Source organism: Trifolium pratense, linkage group LG2 (assembly GCF_020283565.1).
Source record: "Trifolium pratense cultivar HEN17-A07 linkage group LG2, ARS_RC_1.1, whole genome shotgun sequence".
Classification (NCBI taxonomy): domain Eukaryota; kingdom Viridiplantae; phylum Streptophyta; class Magnoliopsida; order Fabales; family Fabaceae; genus Trifolium; species Trifolium pratense.
In genome coordinates, this window is record NC_060060.1 from 20,964,808 (window position 1) to 20,983,368 (window position 18,561).

Below are 18,561 nucleotides of genomic sequence, written 5' to 3' on the forward strand. Positions count from 1 at the left end.
TTTTATTTTTGAAAAATTTAAACTAGCCAATTCAAATTTGCACTAGAGAAAACCGGAGAGAATTGAACCTGAAACCTTAAGAAGGAGCACACTTACAAGTTCCAAGCCAATACAACCGAACCAACTTAAGTGAATTTTTTTGCTTATATATATGGTATAAGAGGGAGTACTTTCTTAAGTGGCAAATTTATTAAACCTTTAATTAATCTTCCTATAATAGTGCTTAATTTGTAATACAGTACATATCATTGACTTTACCATGTAGAAAAATCATAACACTGGGACTTTGTACATATGATGTGAGAGAAACAGAAAAGCATAGAGAGAGAGAGAGAGAGAGAGAGAGAGAGAGAGAGAGAGAAAGAGGAAGATGGTGAACATGAATGGTAGAAACAAATTATTACCATTTGTGGGAATGATTATAGCTGTTTTAGCACAAAGTGGAAGCATGGTTGTAATTAAAGTTGCAATGAAAGATGGAATGAACAAATATGTATTGGTTGTGTATTCCATGGCACTTTCCACCATCTTGCTTCTTCCTTTTGCCTTTTTTATCAACAGGTTCCCTTTTTTTTTTTTTTTTTTAATTTTCTTGTATGGGAAGGTATATAACATGTTTGCTTTGTTTCAAAATATAATTTAAGTTTAATTTTTTTTTGTTGTTATTTTAGCTTTTCCCTTCTTTCATTGGCAGGTCAGAGCGCCCTCCTCTAACTTTCTCTGCACTTTGCAGCTTCTTTTTGCTTGCTCTCATGGGGTTAGTATTTCTATTTTAATTTTGTCGAGTATGGCTCACATGAACAAAAGGTAGATGAATACAACTTGTGCCGTTAAATTTTTTTGTATAGCAAAATTAAATCTTTAAAAAACTACATTCATAAACCTCTGTATGTGGTCAAGAGGCAGTAGACGAGCCGAGCAAGTGTAGCAACCTCTGCCGCCTCTTGCCATTTGCCCTTTGTGTGTGGTCAAAAGTTTCATTACATCAAATTATTTTGTTGTCTGAGTATGGTTTAGGAGTATTCTTGTAATATGAACCTTAGTTTGATTTCTCAATAGTTACTGGTTGCTGTTTTAAAAATTTATTTCAAATTATTATTATTATTATTATTATTATTTATCTAATCTCCACTAAAATAATTATTTATCACATAGTTCATTAATTAATTATGATAACACATGGTCATTGGATGTTGGTAATATTCCTTGTCAAATACAGTACTCTCAACCACACAACTACACTATCAAACAAAACTCATTATATAAATTTTCAATTTAAAGGAGTTCATTTGGTAAACTATTTTTAAAAAACAAATTTTCATATATTTATTGTGAAAAGATTTTTTTTATTTTAAATTTTTTAATTATAAAATGGCACATAAGTAGTTTTTAGTAAAAAAAAAAATCAACTGGAGACTAACATATGCTAAATGGGGTAAATTTAGGGGCAAAAATTAAGCAATTGTATAATATAGAGGGTTAAATCAAGCAATTAAAATTTAGAAATCAAAATTAAACAATTATAAAACTTAAAAGTTAAAACTGCATTTAAATCCATTTTTGCATAATTTTTTTCTCTTACATGAAGTCATTTTACTATGCAGAACTTTAGGACAGATAATGACTTATGGTGGCATAGAACTCAGCTCACCCACTCTTGCATCAGCAATGCTTAACCTCATTCCAGCTTTCACTTTCGTACTTGCACTGCTTTTCAGGTTCTGCATATTTATTTTAAGTGAATTATTGGAGATTTTTTAGTGCACTGCAATCAAGTTGTAACTACTTTTTTTTTTTTTTTGGTGAGTAAGTTGTAACTACTTTAATTGTTACATAGTATTATACTATTCTTAGAGATTTCACAAATCATTAGGCATGTCACAAAACATTACACATAATGGGAAATTTTAATATGGGCATAACTCCAAATCATTTTATTTTGGCGCGCTCATAGTAAAAGTAAAAAATTAAAGAAAAAATAATTAAAATGATGTTGATTGATGTGACTTCTTTTTTTCTTTAATTTTGTAAATCTATGTGCGTGTCTAAATTTGTGTCAAAATGCTTTGTGTCTAGACAAGAATATCCCTAGACATATATGGTTGTCTTTTACTGTGCACAAATCACGAATAACATTATAAAGAATATGAATTTTACAAAATTTATCGTTGGAGTGAAAGTTTATATGATATAGATCATCGATAAATTTTTTCAAAAAAATTGAAAATAATTTGATATGTTAATTAGACCCACCTTTATCTTGATGGGTCTCAGGAAGATGTCAAATAATTTTCAATTTCTTTTTAAAATTTTATGGAGGTTTATAAAATATGAAATTTCAATCTAACAGTAAATTTTATATTCGTTATAATAATATCCACAATTTGTATATGCTGACAGACTCGAGGAAATCTTCGTAAACTTAGTCTATATATGATAAAATTCAAATGGTTTACTTTATTGTAAAAAATTATTTATTTTAAATATTCTAGATTATACAGTTTGTGGTTGCCATATAATTAGAGTAATGGCAGTCAATTTTGATTAAGATTCAGACATATGTGGCTATATATTTTAGGATGGAAAAAATATACTGGAGACATTCTAGAAGCCAAGCTAAAGTGGTAGGAACTATAGCATCAGTGGCTGGAGCATTTGTTGTTATATTTTACAAGGGTCCACCAATCTTCAAGATACATTCATCAAGTTCTTACAACACACTTCAATTTTCACCAAATTTGAATTGGATTTTGGGTGGGTTGTTATGTGCCGGGGATTCTTTACTTTCATCCATATGGTACATATATCAGGTTGGGCTAATTATTTCTTATACTCCGGTCACTTATAAAAATAAATTTGACTTTTTTTGTACATTGAAAATTTGTCATTGTATCAAAATATAAAATTTATTTATAAATGTGACCGAAGCGTGTACACTTCTTAACATTTTACTTAAGTATTTTTTTTTTAAAAAAAATTATGTAAGAATTTTTTAGTAATGTGTTCTTACTAGCTAGAAGGTAAATTGATTTTTTTCCTTTTCTTGCTATTTCAGGTTTCGGTAACAAGGAAATACCCTGCTGTAATAGTCATAGTCTTCTTCCAAGTATTTTTTATTACAATTCAATCAGGACTATTTGCCTTAATTGTGGTTAGAGATCCAAGTGAATGGGAACTAAAGCTTGATATGGGATTGATTGTCATTTTTTACCAGGTAATAATCATTCATTATCATTTTATTTTATTTTTTGAATCGCAAAAATATATTATATTAAAAAAATATAAGGGAAAAACATAAAACAAGAGGTATTAGAGGTACTCTCCACATGCGGCTAAAATGCTCTAAAAACCACACACATACAATGTCAGAGGCACACCAAACAAAAATTAACCTGCCATAACAAGAAGATCTGAAACCTATAAAAGACGTGATTTGTGCACAGTAACCACGAAAAAGGACAAACTCAATAGATCGCCAACCTACCAGATCTAAGAGCACCAACATCGGTTGAATTTTCACCGTGTTTTAACTGAAACAAACGTGTGTTGTCAGGACAAGACCGATAATTAGTTGCATTCCCTTGTTCCTAATATAAAGAGCGTGGTTCTGTTCATATACGTTGCTTATTGGCCACGTGGACTGTGCACATGATAAAAGCTTTCTTTCTCATTACAAGACTAACTTTTTAAATTATAAAAAAATAAATTTCTATTATGTGTGGAATTTAATGAGACTCATTTAAGAGTTTTTGATGAGTTGTATGAATATTTGAGAAATGTGGTTGAGTTGTTTAATTTAAATAATTGAGAAGTGTAAAATAATATAAATAATATAACGGGACCCATTTAAAGAACTCATATGAGTTCATGGGATAATGATGCTCTAAGGAGGCACACCTCCGCTCATTTATACATTCATTATTATCTATAAACACAAAATTAATTGGGATAGTTTTAAGTTTAAATAGTGCATCATGTAATCCGGTCGCAATATTCTATGTCGTGCATTGACCAGAATCTAAAAAAGACTTTTTTGTCCATGCATAAAAAGTTTGGAAATATTTTCCGAACTTTCTCTAGTATATAATGTTATTTTAAATGCAAAGTTTTTTTTGAAAAATGCGTTCCGAAATTTTTATTAAGAACAAAAAATTCTTTTTAGGGGAAGAAAAGAATCTTGGGGAGGAGGAAGAGAATTCTTCCACTATAACGGCCACATTAAATATCAATTGACAATGTCGCGTCCACAATTTCAAAAATCTTTCTCATATTTACGACTACAACCACCGTTTAAAATCATGATAGAGAAGCCTTATCATAATATATTTCAGACTAAAATATATTTTTGTTCCATTATCTTATGGCCTATTCTTTTCCTTTTGTCATTTATCTCCCAAACATTAAATCTAGTGATGAAGTTGCTAATGGTGCTAACCTTTGTTTTTCAAAATCAATTTGGTCCTCATCTTATTTTTATAGTTCATTTCAGTCATTTATCTTTTGAAACATGTATTTATTTTCATCTGTCACTTAAATATTGTACAAATTGTTAAATTATTTGGACATGTAGCTTTCAAGATTTCTTGTTAAATTATTATTTTTTTTGTTGACAAGTCTTTGTTAAATTATTTGGACATGTAGCTTTCAAATTTTCTTGTTAAATTAATTAATTTTTTGTTGACATGTCTTTGTTAAATTATTTCATGAGTACGTACTCCTTTTATATGTGTTTCATAAAAGTGTCATAACACAAAAGTCATCTCATCTTTCATTTATTCATATTTTTTTCTCTCAAACCAAACATAAATGTTGTACAATCTTTAAAAAAATAATTTCAATATGTATACATATTAAATTGTTGTGTCATGCTAACTAGTGCGGGAGGCGGCACTAGACATTAGTTAAGGATAAAAGTGTTATCTTGTAATCAAAATGTTTTACAAATTGTTAATTTATTTGGGCAATTTTTTTTATTCAGTGAATATTAATAATTAGTTGTTAGATTAATATTTGTCTCCTTTATACAAATAATGTACAATTTAAATTTTCATAAATAAATAAAGTTAATGCTAAACAGTGTCATTGAAATACTAATTAAGTATATTAAAAAAAAATTATCTTAATACTTATACATTTAATATCTTAAAAATTTTAAAAAAGAGTTATGTTAACATATGTCCTTAGGGTACATGTTAACATTTTCCTTTAAAAAATTATTATATTTTTAACATTAATTTAAACAGGCAATAGGTGCAATAGGGATTCGGTACTTACTACAAACATGGTGCGTACAAAGAGCTGGTCCTCTGTTTTGTGCTATGTTCAAGCCTGTGGGAATCGTCTTCACTGTTTTATTGGGTTCAATTTTCCTAGGAGATGATTTCTATCTTGGAAGGTAAATAATTTAAAACTAATCAATCAATTTTTCAAGGAGATGACTTATATCTTGAGACGTCCTTTAAAGTCTCTTATTTTATGGGGAGTTATGCCTTTGATTAAAATTAGAGAAAATAATGAAATTTATGTTTAGCATATAAATAAAAAAATTTCATATTTAAACCAACATTCAACTAGTCATCGCGAGTTTAGCTCAGTTGGTGTATGAACATCACATTTTATAGGTATGAGTTGGAGTTCGAATCCCGAACACTTCACTTATTCACCTTAATTGTGGAATTTTCAGCCACTATGCCATCTGACAAAAAAAAAAAGTATAACTACTGTCCTGTTTGAATAAATATTTTATTTGCAACTTATAACACAAACATTTATCGTAATAATTGTTTATGTATAAACTTGCATAAAATATTTTTATAACATTAAATATAAATATTTTTATATATGCTATAAGTCGGTTTTGTAAACTATCTTGGATAATTTATAAAAATAAGCTGAAAAACTCATATAAAATGTTAAAAGTTGCTTCTATGAAATATATAAAACAGTCTCACAAAATTTAGGTCAGTTGATAAATTTAAATAAGTTCATTAAAACACGCATATGTTGGAATTAATTTAACAATTAATCATATAAATCATGCTTTCAATAATAAAGATTAAATTCATAATCTTACTTTAGTGCGGAAGCTTAATAAACATGAGCATGTATATAAAACAGGATATACGACATGTTGATTTATCAAGGATTAGTATTAGGAATACTTTGGTGATGAATTTATTAGATGAACTGACCGTAGATGGACGACTAGCATCCGTTGGCTTTTATGGTTCTTCCTCAACCGGTACCCTAATGCCTTGAGTTTTCTTCAGACGGGGAGAAGAGATTATTTGCTTATGTACGGTATATTGGGGACCATAGCCTATATACACTGTGATGACCAATTAGGGTTCCCATTATTCCGAAACGGGTCATCCTGACATCCACTCATATTGAGCCCATATCCAATTAAGTAATTTCTAAATAGAAATCTAATTAACCTTTTAACTTTATTTAATCATTTAATCAATTAAGACTCTTAATTAATAAATAACTAATATAATTATATATAAAGATATTTACCCACAAAATATTATTGGAACATTATAAAATATTCTAACAGCATATGTATAATTTTCATCTAAGACTTAAATAAGTTCAAGAAAAAGATCCATCACAAGCTATTTAAATTATTTCTCTCCTTTTTTGTTTTCCTTTATTATTTTTATACCCAACAAATATGACTTATTTCTTTTTCTTTTTTCTTTTTTTTGACAAATAATTGTGTGTAGATCCTCCGATCAATTAAATTCTAATACTTCTGCTTTTCTGTCAAATTGATTTTTTTATCTCCTAACATATTTTTTATTTTTTTTTGCATTCATTCTCCTAACATTATTTATTTATAACACTTTTGTAAATACTCTGCAGTTTGATTGGTGCGGTTATAATCGTGGTAGGATTTTATGCTGTGCAATGGGGGAAAGCATCAGAAGAGAAAGGGATTCAAAACTTGGAGACACCGTGCAATGTTGCTCCACTATTACAAAACAAAGCATAATCTAATCTATATGAATCTATCCTAGTATAAATGTGACGATATTGTAAATAACTTATTCCATATGGCAACTTCTAAGTAATTTAACTTTGTGGTAGCCATATACCTGAAAAGGGCAGTACTATATGGCTACCACATTCCCTTCTCTCAAGATCAGTTCCACGTTCCCCTTTTCCTAGGCGAATGACGCTCGCCATTTATTCTTAGATTCTAACTTTTCGCACCTCTTGAATATACTCGGTCATCCCATGAAATTACCAAACTAACCATCTCGCTTTCTAAGATGCGAGTGTCAATATTTTTAGCTCAAATCCACCCCCTTGAATGAAAAAAATCATGAAAAAAGAAGTTTGCATTCTAAAAGCGAACTCAGCTGCAGTTTGCTATCTAGAAAACGAACTCAACTGCAGTTCACATTCTAGAAAGTGAACTGACTGCAATATGCTATCTAGAAAGCGAACTCAGCAGCAGTTTGCATTATAGGAAGCGAACTCAGCTGCAGTTTGCATTCTAGAAAGCGAACTCTCCCCCCCCCCCTCCCTAATTTTTGCTATTTACACACTCATTTTCTAAGTAGCTAGAGGGGTAAAATGAGATTTTCAGGAGGTAACCATGAGTGCATGGGGTAACAATCTTATTCTTAATATCTAGCCTTCAACGATTCCACATGGCTAATGAATTATATCTGTTGGTTACACATATCAGCCCAATTGTTTTAGACTGGGCTACAAAATATTTTGATGTTACACCAAGGAGTATTCTATATTCAGAAAGAAGAATTTGGCTCAGGATTGTCACTTTTTAATTCTAGGGTTTCTCTGAATTTGAAAGTTTTCACTTGGTAAGCTTTCATACCAAAGCTCAATCCAATTAAGTCCGTAGCGTCTACCAATTTCGCCATATCCCCCATTTTTTCTTTGAGATTGTTATCTCATTAGGATGTTTTTTTCATTTGTATTATTAGAATTATATGTCGAAACTGTTGAATTTCCTAGATATCTACCCACGTGGTTGGAGAAAATTTCCTTCTATTTGTTTTTGTTTGATTGATTTTCTTTCATCTATATCAGATACCCATATTTAGTCGAATCAGAAATGATTCTATTATCTCTCTATTCGCAATTCAATATACAGAGATATATACTACTGTATTTTATATGTCTCTCCTTCTATGATTTTTTGATATGAAGTTAGAATACTCTAACGTTCGATTCTTTTTTTTTTCTTTTTTCCTTAGAGCGGACAGATACAGACCTTATTATAACAAAATAAGAATCCAAAATCTATTTATTAATTTTAAATTCGATATTCATTTATAAATTCATTCAATAGAAATTTCTAATTACTTATCCAATTTTTGATAATTCTAATGGATATATATAAATCGATATCGATACATTATTATTTATATTTATTTATATATAAAATGAAATTGGAATGTGGAAAATATACCGGATTCATATTCATTCCTAGTCAATTTGAATTAACTTGAAATTGACTAAGAATGATATTGAATTAGTTGTTATGTTATTCGCGTCCACTACGATTTTTGGTTGACTTATTTCTATTAGATTCATGTATCTATTCATTATTTCGATCTATTCATTCTACTTTAAATTTGCATATTCACTACTAATTAGTTACCCATTGATGCTTTCTATTCATAGTTGATCTTAGCCCGTTTTTAAGAAAAAAAGGATTTCTATCTAGGAGGCAACTCCCGGCGAATATTAGACAAGTTATGCCTTGAAATGAAATTCCGAATCAGCTTTGTCTACAAAAAAGGAAGCTATAAAAACAATGCATCTCATGGAGTCTTGACAATTCTATGTTTTATGATTTATGCTTTCTATTGCGGCTTTAACACACGGACGGGTGTGGCCGGCCGGCAAGTCAGCTTCTCTAGATGACTTTTCATTCATCTTGAAAAACCCAATCAAAGGCTAAGAGAAGGAAGTTCACAACTTTGGGTATAGTGTATATTATCAAGTAAATGAAAATAATTTGAGAGGTACATCGTCGTAATTTTGTGATTTTACCATCTTTCAAACTTCTCTCAACGGAAGTTTGTCTTTCATTCCTCGCAAAGATGGCAGAACAATTGATTTGATGTACTCTTCTAATATTTTCTTGTACTTTTCATACTATTCATTAGAATAGTTATGAGGAGAATTTCAAGGACGCATAATGTATGAAAGGTATAACGAAACATTTAAAGAATACATCAAATCAACTGTTCTGTCATCTTTGCGAGGAAAGTAAGATCAACTCATATGTTGAGAGGATGGCTTGGAAGATGGGCAAATCACAAAATTATGACCAAGTACTTCTAAAATGTTTTTCATTTACCAATACATCATTACCTAAATTCAGAACTTCCTTTCTCTTAAAGAAACCAGCTTCTTATTCTTTTATTCCTTGGTGTCACTATACCAAAAAGGCTTTAGACAACGTTTTTTTTTTTTGCCTTAGACAATGCTTATAAAGCGCTGTCTATTCTGGCGCTATTAAAAGTATAGACAACACTTATTATATTTTTTTTTAACTACATCTGTAACAAACAAAAAACACCAAAACACCCTACCTGAGGAAGAAGACACTGAAATACCCTAGTGGATTTTTGTGAGTGGGACGCGCCATTGGCAAGGCAGCGTCTACATGAAGGACACACCATCCCCAAGGCAGCGTCCTTAGTTGCTTTTTTTTTCTTTTCGTTTTTGCATATTGGTTGGGGGTTAAAAGAGTTTTGAAAGTTTAGGGTTATATTGGGTTTTGAGGGTTAGGGTTTAGGTTTTTTTTTGTTGTAAAAATTTTTGAAAAAAATTGTACAAAAAATATATTAATTAATATAAACACAGTACTGTTGGAACAAAATTGATTTAAAATGTTAGCCCCTAAATCTATAAAGGTTTTGATGATAACAAAGTATTAATAAACAATTGGATGGACTAAAAATTTATTTTAAGTGCGCAGATATAAGCATCATATAAGCTCTGAGTGAAGTTCAGAGGATGTGAATTCAGAAGTTCACAAGCGCTCAGAAGATGTTGGACTTCAGAAGTTACAACCTTCAGAGGATGAAGTCTTCAGAACTTCTTAAGTGACTAAAAGCGTCATCAACCTCTGAAGATCTTTTTGATATCTGTGAAGATTCTCTTTGCAAGTCAACTCTTCTACCAATGAAGAAAAGGACCTTTCAAGCCTGATCAGTTCAGCTACCCTCTGTTTGTCTGTCCTCGCTTGAGAACGTGGGTTTTCAGTTTTGTTAGCTGAATAAGGAAAGTCCACTCTGCAGTAGTCAAAGTACCTGAAACTCTTTCTTAGTTTTGGATACAACCAAACTGCATCAAGACAGACTGCTTGAAGACAAAAGATTATCAACTCCAACGGTTCTTTTTGCAACGACTCTTTTCTGGTACTATATATACTAGAAGGATCAGCTGCAACATATATACAATTATCAAGGATTGAACGTGCGCTGAACAAACTCTGAACTCGTTGTATACAAGCTCTGAACCTTTCATCAAGTGTTTTTGCACTTTAGTCAAATACTCTGTACTATTTGTATTTGCTCTCTTTAGGTTCATCTAAGAGCATTTGTATATTTTTATATACTTTACTATTACTTGAGGAAACTTAAGCTTGTGTGCTTAAGTGTGAAGTCTTAAGCTTGTGTGCTTGAGCATTGTTGAGAAGTCTCTTGCTTGTGTGCTTGAGCAGGTGTAATCTTGTGTGATTATAGTGAACTCCCTTGGAAGTGCAAGGGGACTGGACTACTCTCGTTTTGTGAGAGGAACCAGTATAAATTGCCTGTGTGATTTCTCTCTCTCTCTATCTTGCTTTTATTTGTGTTATTTATCCGCTGCTAACGTAGTTGAGTTAAGAACTTGAAAAAGTTTTAACTTGGCTAAAACACAATTCAACCCCCCTTCTTGTGTTTTCACACCTTCAATTGGTATCTAGAGCACTGGTCTGTTACTTTCACTTAACAGTGAGACAGTAAAAGATCTTGTGAGAACACTATGTCTGGAGGAGAAGATAGTAGTCCTAGAACTGGTGAGGACAGTACTGCTGCTAACAGTGGTGGTGGTGGTCCTAGAAATGCTTTTGATTATGACTACTTAAGTAATGAATCACATGAACATAGTGGCAATAGAAAAGCCCCTATATTCAATGGTGATGCATCATTATTTGAGTGGTGGAAGGAAAGACTGTATAGCAATATTACTGCTATTGATCATGAGTTGTGGGATTTGGTTGAGCTGGGAGTAACTTTTGAAAACTTAAATGAACATGGAAGGTTGTCCATCGAGCATAGAAAGTTACTCACACCAGCTAACTTAAAAACCTACACTAAGCATCATAGAGTAAAGGACATTGTTGTTGGTGCTATTAGACATGAAGATTATGTCAGAATAGAGGACAAGTCTACTGCTAAATCTATTTTTGACTCTATGTGTGCTACCTATGATGGTAATGAAAAGGTTCAAGAGGCTAAAGCTAGTCTTTTGATAAGGCAATATGAACTATTCACTATGCAACAAGATGAAAACATTGAGACTATGTTTACAAGGTTTCAAATCCTTGTATCTGGTCTTAAAGCTCTTAAGAGAAGTTATTCCACCTATGACCATGTTCAGAAGATTCTGAGAAGTCTTCCTATTGCTTGGAGACCTAAGGTCACTGCAATAGAGGAAGCTCAAAATCTCAAGACTCTGAGTCTTGAAGCTCTGATAAGCAATCTCAGAAGCCATGAGATGGTTCTGGATGCTGACTCAGAAACTAAGAAGAAGTCCAAGTCAGTGGCTTTACAGTCAACTAGGACTACTTCTAAGGCTCTTAAGACTCAGCTTCTTGATATTGAAGAAGAATCTTCTGCTGATGGTCAAGAGGATGAGATGAATGAGGATGAGTTTGCTTTATTCACCAAGTTTCAGCAATGGAACAGATTTAACAAAAGAAATTTCAGAGGTAACAGCTCCAGAAATTTTGTCAGCAAAAAGGATGATCAGAAGAACTGCTTCAACTGTAAGAAGCCAGAACACTTTATTGCTGATTGTCCAGAAATGTCTGCTAAAGACAAAAGCAAAAGATACAGCTCAAAGAAGCAACAATTCAAGAGCAAATTGAAAAAGAGTCTGATGGCTACTTTTGAAGAGCTATCATCTGAGGAAGAAGTTGAGGAAGAAGAAGAGGCAAATCTAGCCTTGATGGCTTCAGCTGACTCAGATGCAGACTCAGACGATGAATCAGAATCAGATTCAGAAGTAACTGATGAGGTATTTTCTGACTGCTCTAAATCTCAACTTATAACTGCACTTAACAAGGTTATTGAGAAACATCTCAGAGTGTTAAGTAAACAAAAAGTTTTACAAGAAAAGCTTAACACCCTGACTGAACAAGCAGAACATTTTCAAGGTCTTTATCAAGAAACTCTGAATAGAGTAAATGACTTTGAAAAGGGTTGTGCTGTTTGTCACAAACCTATTGATGAGCAGGAAATAGCTCTTCAACAGTTTGTGCATCTCAATCTTGGGAAGAGCAAAGCTGCTAATAGAATTTATAATGTTTTGAGACATAGAGGAGAAGGACTTGGCTATGAATATGGTAGAACATATTCAAAGCTGAAGACCTTTGCCAAGAAGGTTGGAAAATCTTGGGTTTATTATGTTGTTCCACCAAGTGAAGAGGGAAAGAATCCTGGTATTTGTGAAAATGACAATGATGATCTAAGTGATTTAGAAGCTGACAGCTCAGAGGAACCTAGTTCCTCAGGATCTGGAAAGAAAAGTTCAGAAGATAGAAGTTGTTCAGAACCTGAGAACATTAGTTCAGAAGTTCTGAAAGCTTCAACATCTGAGACTTCAAATTTTGGATTCAAAGGAACTTCAGTACCTGAAGCTAGTCAATCTAAAACATCAGAAGTTTTTAAAAAGAAAAATTCAAACTCCAAATCTCAGATGAAGTACAAGACTCAGATTATTTATGATTCTAGAGTCAGTAGATATAATCAATCAGAACATGGGATTGATGATAAATACAAACCCTGGAATCATAAACAATCCAAATCTTGGAACAATAACAGATTTCAAACAAAGAAAAGATTTCAAAAAGGTTATTATTCCAAACCAAGGTCTTTCTCCAACACTAGACAACATAATAAGCATTTGTGGACTAACAAGCGTGGACCCAGAAGATGGGTACCAAAAGCTGAAATTACGTACCATTCAGATTTACCAACTAGGAAAGGATATGTCCTACCTAGAGTGTGGAAACAAGTCTTATGCAAAGGAAGAAGGGCTTATGTCCTAGACCAATGGCTGACAAGTTCTCAAGTTAACAATCAGAACTTGATAAATGAAGAGGAAGAATACTGGGATGACTTTATCATTAACCTTGATGAAGAGTTCTATCGCAATGATTAAAGTTGTTTCTCATACAGCCTGCCACTCAAAGAAGTATCATGAATCATTCATGGTATTTGGATAGTGGATGTTCAAGGCATATGACTGGTGACAAACAACTATTTTCTAAGCTGACTATGAAAGAAGGAGGATCTGTTGGCTTTGGAGGTAATCAAAAAGGAAAGATAATAGGTACAGGTACAGTAGGTAATTCTTCTCTATCTATTAATGATGTTTGGTTAGTTGATGGACTTAAGCATAATCTATTGAGCATAAGTCAATTTTGCGACAATGGTTATGTAGTTGTCTTTAATAAGGAATCATGTACTGTGTCTAAACAATCTGATAACTCCATGATATTCAAAGGTCTGAGAAAGAACAATGTTTATAAAATTAATCTTTCTGATTTGAATGAACAAAAAGTGATGTGTCTTTTGACCTTGAGTGAAGAAAAATGGATCTGGCATAAGAGGTTAGGCCATGCTAACTGGAGGTTAATCTCTAAGCTTAGTAAGCTTGACCTTGTCAGAGGTTTACCTAAAATCAAATATCACTCAAACACACTTTGTGGTTCATGTCAAAAAGGAAAGATTACAAAATCATCTTTTAAACCTAAGAACATTGTCTCTACCTCAAGACCATTGGAACTTCTTCACATTGATCTTTTTGGGCCAGTTCACACTGCCTCTATCAATGGAAAGAAGTATGGATTAGTGATTGTTGATGACTACAGTAGGTGGACTTGGGTAAAATTCCTAAGAACAAAAGATGAAGCTTATGATGAGTTTAGCATCTTCTGCAAACAAATTCAAAATGAAAAAGGCTACACTATTTTAAAAGTTAGAAGTGATCATGGTGGAGAATTTGAAAATGAACCTTTTGAAAACTTTTGTGAAAAATATGGCATTCTGCATGAATTCTCTTCTCCTAGAACTCCTCAACAAAATGGGGTTGTTGAAAGGAAGAATAGAACTCTGCAAGAAATGGCCAGAACCATGATGCATGAAACTAATGTAGCAAAGTTTTTATGGGCAGAAGCTGTAAACACAGCATGTTATGTTCAAAATAGAATCTATATCAGATCTAAGTTGAACAAAACGGCTTATGAATTGTTCAAAGGAAGAAAACCTGATATTTCTTATTTTCATCAGTTTGGATGTACGTGTTTATCTTAAACAACAAAGTCCATCTAAAGAAATTTGATGCTAGAGGTTATAAGGGTATCTTTATAGGATACTCTGAACGCTCAAAAGCATACAGACTGTATATTTCTGAAACACACACTGTGGAAGAAAGTATGCATGTCAAATTTGATGACAAAGAGCCTGACCAAGTGTCAGAGCTTGTGGAAGGTTTGTCTAGATTTCAGGTATCAGAGGATCAATATTCAGATATTCCTAACTACTCAGAACATCCATTCTCTGAAGAACCTCTGAACACAACAGTTCCTACAGACTCTGAACAACAAAGAGCAGAAGCAACTGCTGAACCTGAAGTTAATGAGTCTGAAGATGATGAGCCCCCAAGAAATACCTTCAAATACAAATCATCACATCCAGAGGAACTGATCTTAGGCAACAAGGATATTCCAAGAAAGACAAGATCTCAACTGAGAAATGAGGAATCTTTAGTTGGTCTTATCTCAATGATGGAACCTTCAAAGATTGATGAAGCTCTGAAAGATGATGCTTGGATTGTAGCAATGCAAGAAGAGCTGAATCAATTTCAAAGGAATGATGTATGGACTCTAGTGCCCAAACCTTCACACAAGAACATTATTGGAACAAAATGGGTATTCAGAAACAAGCTGAATGAACAAGGTGAAGTGGTAAGAAACAAGGCTAGATTGGTTGCACAAGGTTATAGTCAACAAGAGGGGATTGACTATACTGAAACCTTTGCACCAGTTGCTAGACTTGAAGCAATCAGGTTACTTCTATCCTATGCTGTTAATCATGGAATAACCTTGTATCAGATGGATGTTAAAAGTGCCTTCTTAAATGGTTTTATTTCTGAAGAAGTGTATGTTAAGCAACCTCCTGGTTTTGAAGATGTCTCAAACCCAGAACATGTTTTTAAATTGAAGAAATCACTGTATGGTCTGAAACAAGCTCCAAGAGCTTGGTATGATAGACTCAGTAATTTCCTTCTTGAAAAGGGTTTTGAAAAAGGAAAGGTTGACTGCACACTCTTTAGAAAAACAACCAAAGAAGACATTTTAATCATTCAAATTTATGTTGATGATATTATTTTTGGTTCAACTAATGCTTCCTTGTGCAAGAATTTTTCTAAGATAATGCAGGATGAATTTGAAATGAGCATGATGGGAGAATTGAAATTCTTTCTTGGGATTCAAATCAATCAGAAGAAGGAAGGAACTTATGTTCATCAATCAAAGTACACCAAGGAACTTCTGAAGAAATTCAATCTAGATGACTGCAAGATAATGAACACTCCTATGCATTCAACTACCAACATGAGCAAGTCAGATGATGAAGGAAAAGTAGATCAAAAGGTCTACAGAGGTATGATTGGTTCCTTACTCTATCTGACAGCCTCTAGACCAGATATTTTATTCAGTGTATGCTTATGTGCAAGATTCCAGTCAGATCCTAGAGAGTCTCATCTTACTGCTGTAAAGAGAATCTTTAGGTATCTGAAAGGAACAACTAATCTTGGACCTCTCTATAAGAAATCCAATGATTATGTGCTAAATGGATTCTGTGATGCTGACTATGCTGGAGATAAAATTGAAAGAAAATCCACAAGTGGCAATTGTCAATTTGTTGGTGAAAACCTTATCTCCTGGGCTAGTAAGAGACAAACTACTATAGCTTTGTCTACAGCAGAAGCAGAATACATTTCAGCAGCTAAGTGTTGTACACAACTACTCTGGTTAAAATATCAGTTAGAAGATTATCAGGTAAGCAGTAACAATATTCCTTTATATTGTGACAATACTGCAGCCATTCATTTATCTAAAAATCCTATCCTACAATCTAGAGCCAAACATATTGAAATTAAACACCATTTTATCAGAGATTATGTTCAGAGAGGCATTATATATATTAAGTTTGTTGATACTGAAAATCAATGGGCTGACATATTTACTAAAGCCTTACCTGTTGAAAGATTTGATTTTATTAAAAAACATCTGAACATGTTTTCAATCTCTGAATGAAAAATTTTTTTTGGCATTTAAAGTGTAAGAGGTTATGTATATCAGAACTTATGATTCAGAACATCTGAAACACAAGCTCTGAAGTACTTGACTCTGATAGAGAATTTTAAATAATTCAGAGGCTCTGAACTATTTAAGTGGGAAACGTTTAGTATTCACTGCTGAACAGTTGTCCACTAAAATAGCAGTTACCAAGTAAATTTCTGCACGTGGTCTACGTGTGTCAGGTAGTGGGTGGTTAATGATGACTTTTGGTATTCAACTTTCTGTCAATTAGCGTAACTTCCCAAATTTGCTATTTTCGTGTTAACTGTGTACATTTAAATAAAACTTACACAATACACTTGCACACTTCTCACTTTCACAACCTACACTTTCATATTCTCTCTAAACCTCCAACACACTTTCTTTCTCTCTCGTTAGTTTTCCAAGCCCTACCATAATCTCCAACAATGGCCGGACCTTCGTCATCTTCTTCAACAAAGATTCCACCGTTTATGTTCAAGAATCTCCAAATCGTTGGGAACGAGATGGAGTTTCCAGAATCTGAGCTCATATTTCTTTCTGAAAAGATGATCGACTTCGACAGTATAAAGGCAAATGGGTTTGATGTGAAACATTACTTCTCCGCTCAAGGTTGGGATAAGTACTTCAGCATGTTAAATGGTCCCATTTACCCAGATCTCTTGAAGAAATTCTGGATGAAAGCTAAGGTCTTTGACAAGCATGAAGCTAAGGAAGAAGAACGTGCTGCTATTGAGAGAAATCCTAGTTTAAAAGGTAAATCTAGGAAAGAAATGGGTTTATTGGAATTCACTGGAAAACAAATTAGGTCTAACATCTGTGGTATGAACCTAGCTTTCTCACCTATTCATTTTAATGCGTTGCTTGGTTTGGATAACTCTGGGATAGAGTTGGATGTTTTTGAGAAGGACACAAGGTACAGAGATGATCTTCTGGCTCTGATGTGTACAGATTTGAAACTGAAGGGTAAAGTCAAGGGTTTGACTGACGTCTGCAGAGTAATATTCAAGATCATACTAGCTGCTATCAGTCCAAGAGTTGGTGGTACTGATACCATTTCCTGGACTCATCGTCATCTGATCTACTTTCTTCTGAAAGAAATGAAGGTGAATCTGGGAGAATATTTCTTTGAGAGGATCTGTGAGGCAATCTTCTTAAGCAAATCTCAGAGGAAGACAGCTATAGCCTATCCAAGATTACTCTCAGACCTTCTATATCAAGGTCATGTTGTTGAGAATCTGAAGAAGTTCCATCCGGAACTTGTTGAAAAGAAATTCACTCCTGAGATTCTGAATGCCAGCTTTCTCACCAAGATGCGTCTCATCTCATCCAAAGTGGTTCCACCTCCACAAGAGTTTACAGCCAGTCTTGAAGATCGTCTGTATGTGGATGGATATCCAGTTATCTCAGAAGCTGATGCTGAGCACATCATTCAGGACTATTTGGAAGTGCTCAGACAAGAAGGATTTGTTGTTGATAGAAGTATGGTTCCTCCAGCTCCTGTAAACATGTATAATCCTAAGAGGAAACCAAAGAGGAAAGCTGAACAAGTAAAACCAGATCTTCTGGCTCAGAAGAAGGTTAAGGTAGAAGAAGCTACTGCTGAGCAAAGAACAAAGAGGAAACATGAAGCTTTGACTGGAAAAGCTGCTGCACCATCATCAAAGGAGCCTATCATTGTTGATGATGAAGAGGAAAGTGAAGAAAGTGAATCCTCTGAATCAGAAACTGAGTCTGATGAAGAAACTCTCAACACTAGGCTGCGTCAGAAACATGTTCCTGATCCTAAAGGTAAGACTCCTAAGTACATCTTTAATGAAGCTGAAATTGGAATAGGTTATACTAAACCACTTAGGACTATACTTCCTGAACCCACAATTATTCCAACCTCTGATAACCCTCTCTCTGAACTAGAAAAACATATGAGCCCTGACCCTCTCAATAATCAACCTCTTTCT

The 18,561-nt window shown here is 33.3% G+C and overlaps 1 protein-coding gene across 2 annotated transcripts; it reads left to right on the plus strand.

Moving 5' to 3' along the window:
* The first annotated feature begins 346 nt into the window (after window positions 1-346).
* On the plus strand, window positions 347-7,145 carry LOC123906754 (WAT1-related protein At3g28070-like). Of its 2 annotated transcripts, none has more exons than XM_045956735.1 (6): window positions 347-561; window positions 695-757; window positions 1,605-1,718; window positions 2,579-2,810; window positions 3,056-3,214; window positions 6,868-7,145. In XM_045956735.1, the coding sequence occupies exons 1-6, from the start codon at window positions 371-373 to the stop codon at window positions 7,000-7,002; spliced, it is 894 nt and encodes a 297-aa protein (XP_045812691.1). In that variant the 5' UTR covers window positions 347-370; the 3' UTR covers window positions 7,003-7,145. The 2 variants fall into 2 exon arrangements, with proteins under 2 accessions (XP_045812691.1, XP_045812690.1); XM_045956734.1 differs by lacking the exon at window positions 695-757 and adding an exon at window positions 5,244-5,395.
* Window positions 7,146-18,561: the final 11,416 nt, after the last annotated feature.

Bases quoted from the DNA above. Each gene is read 5' to 3' on its own strand.
- LOC123906754 (XM_045956734.1), top strand. From the start codon at position 371: ATGGTGAACATGAATGGTAGAAACAAATTATTACCATTTGTGGGAATG. The intron at 2,811-3,055 runs GTTGGGCTAATT...TTGCTATTTCAG, and splicing joins CCATATGGTACATATATCAG to GTTTCGGTAACAAGGAAATA. The intron at 5,396-6,867 runs GTAAATAATTTA...AATACTCTGCAG, and splicing joins GATGATTTCTATCTTGGAAG to TTTGATTGGTGCGGTTATAA.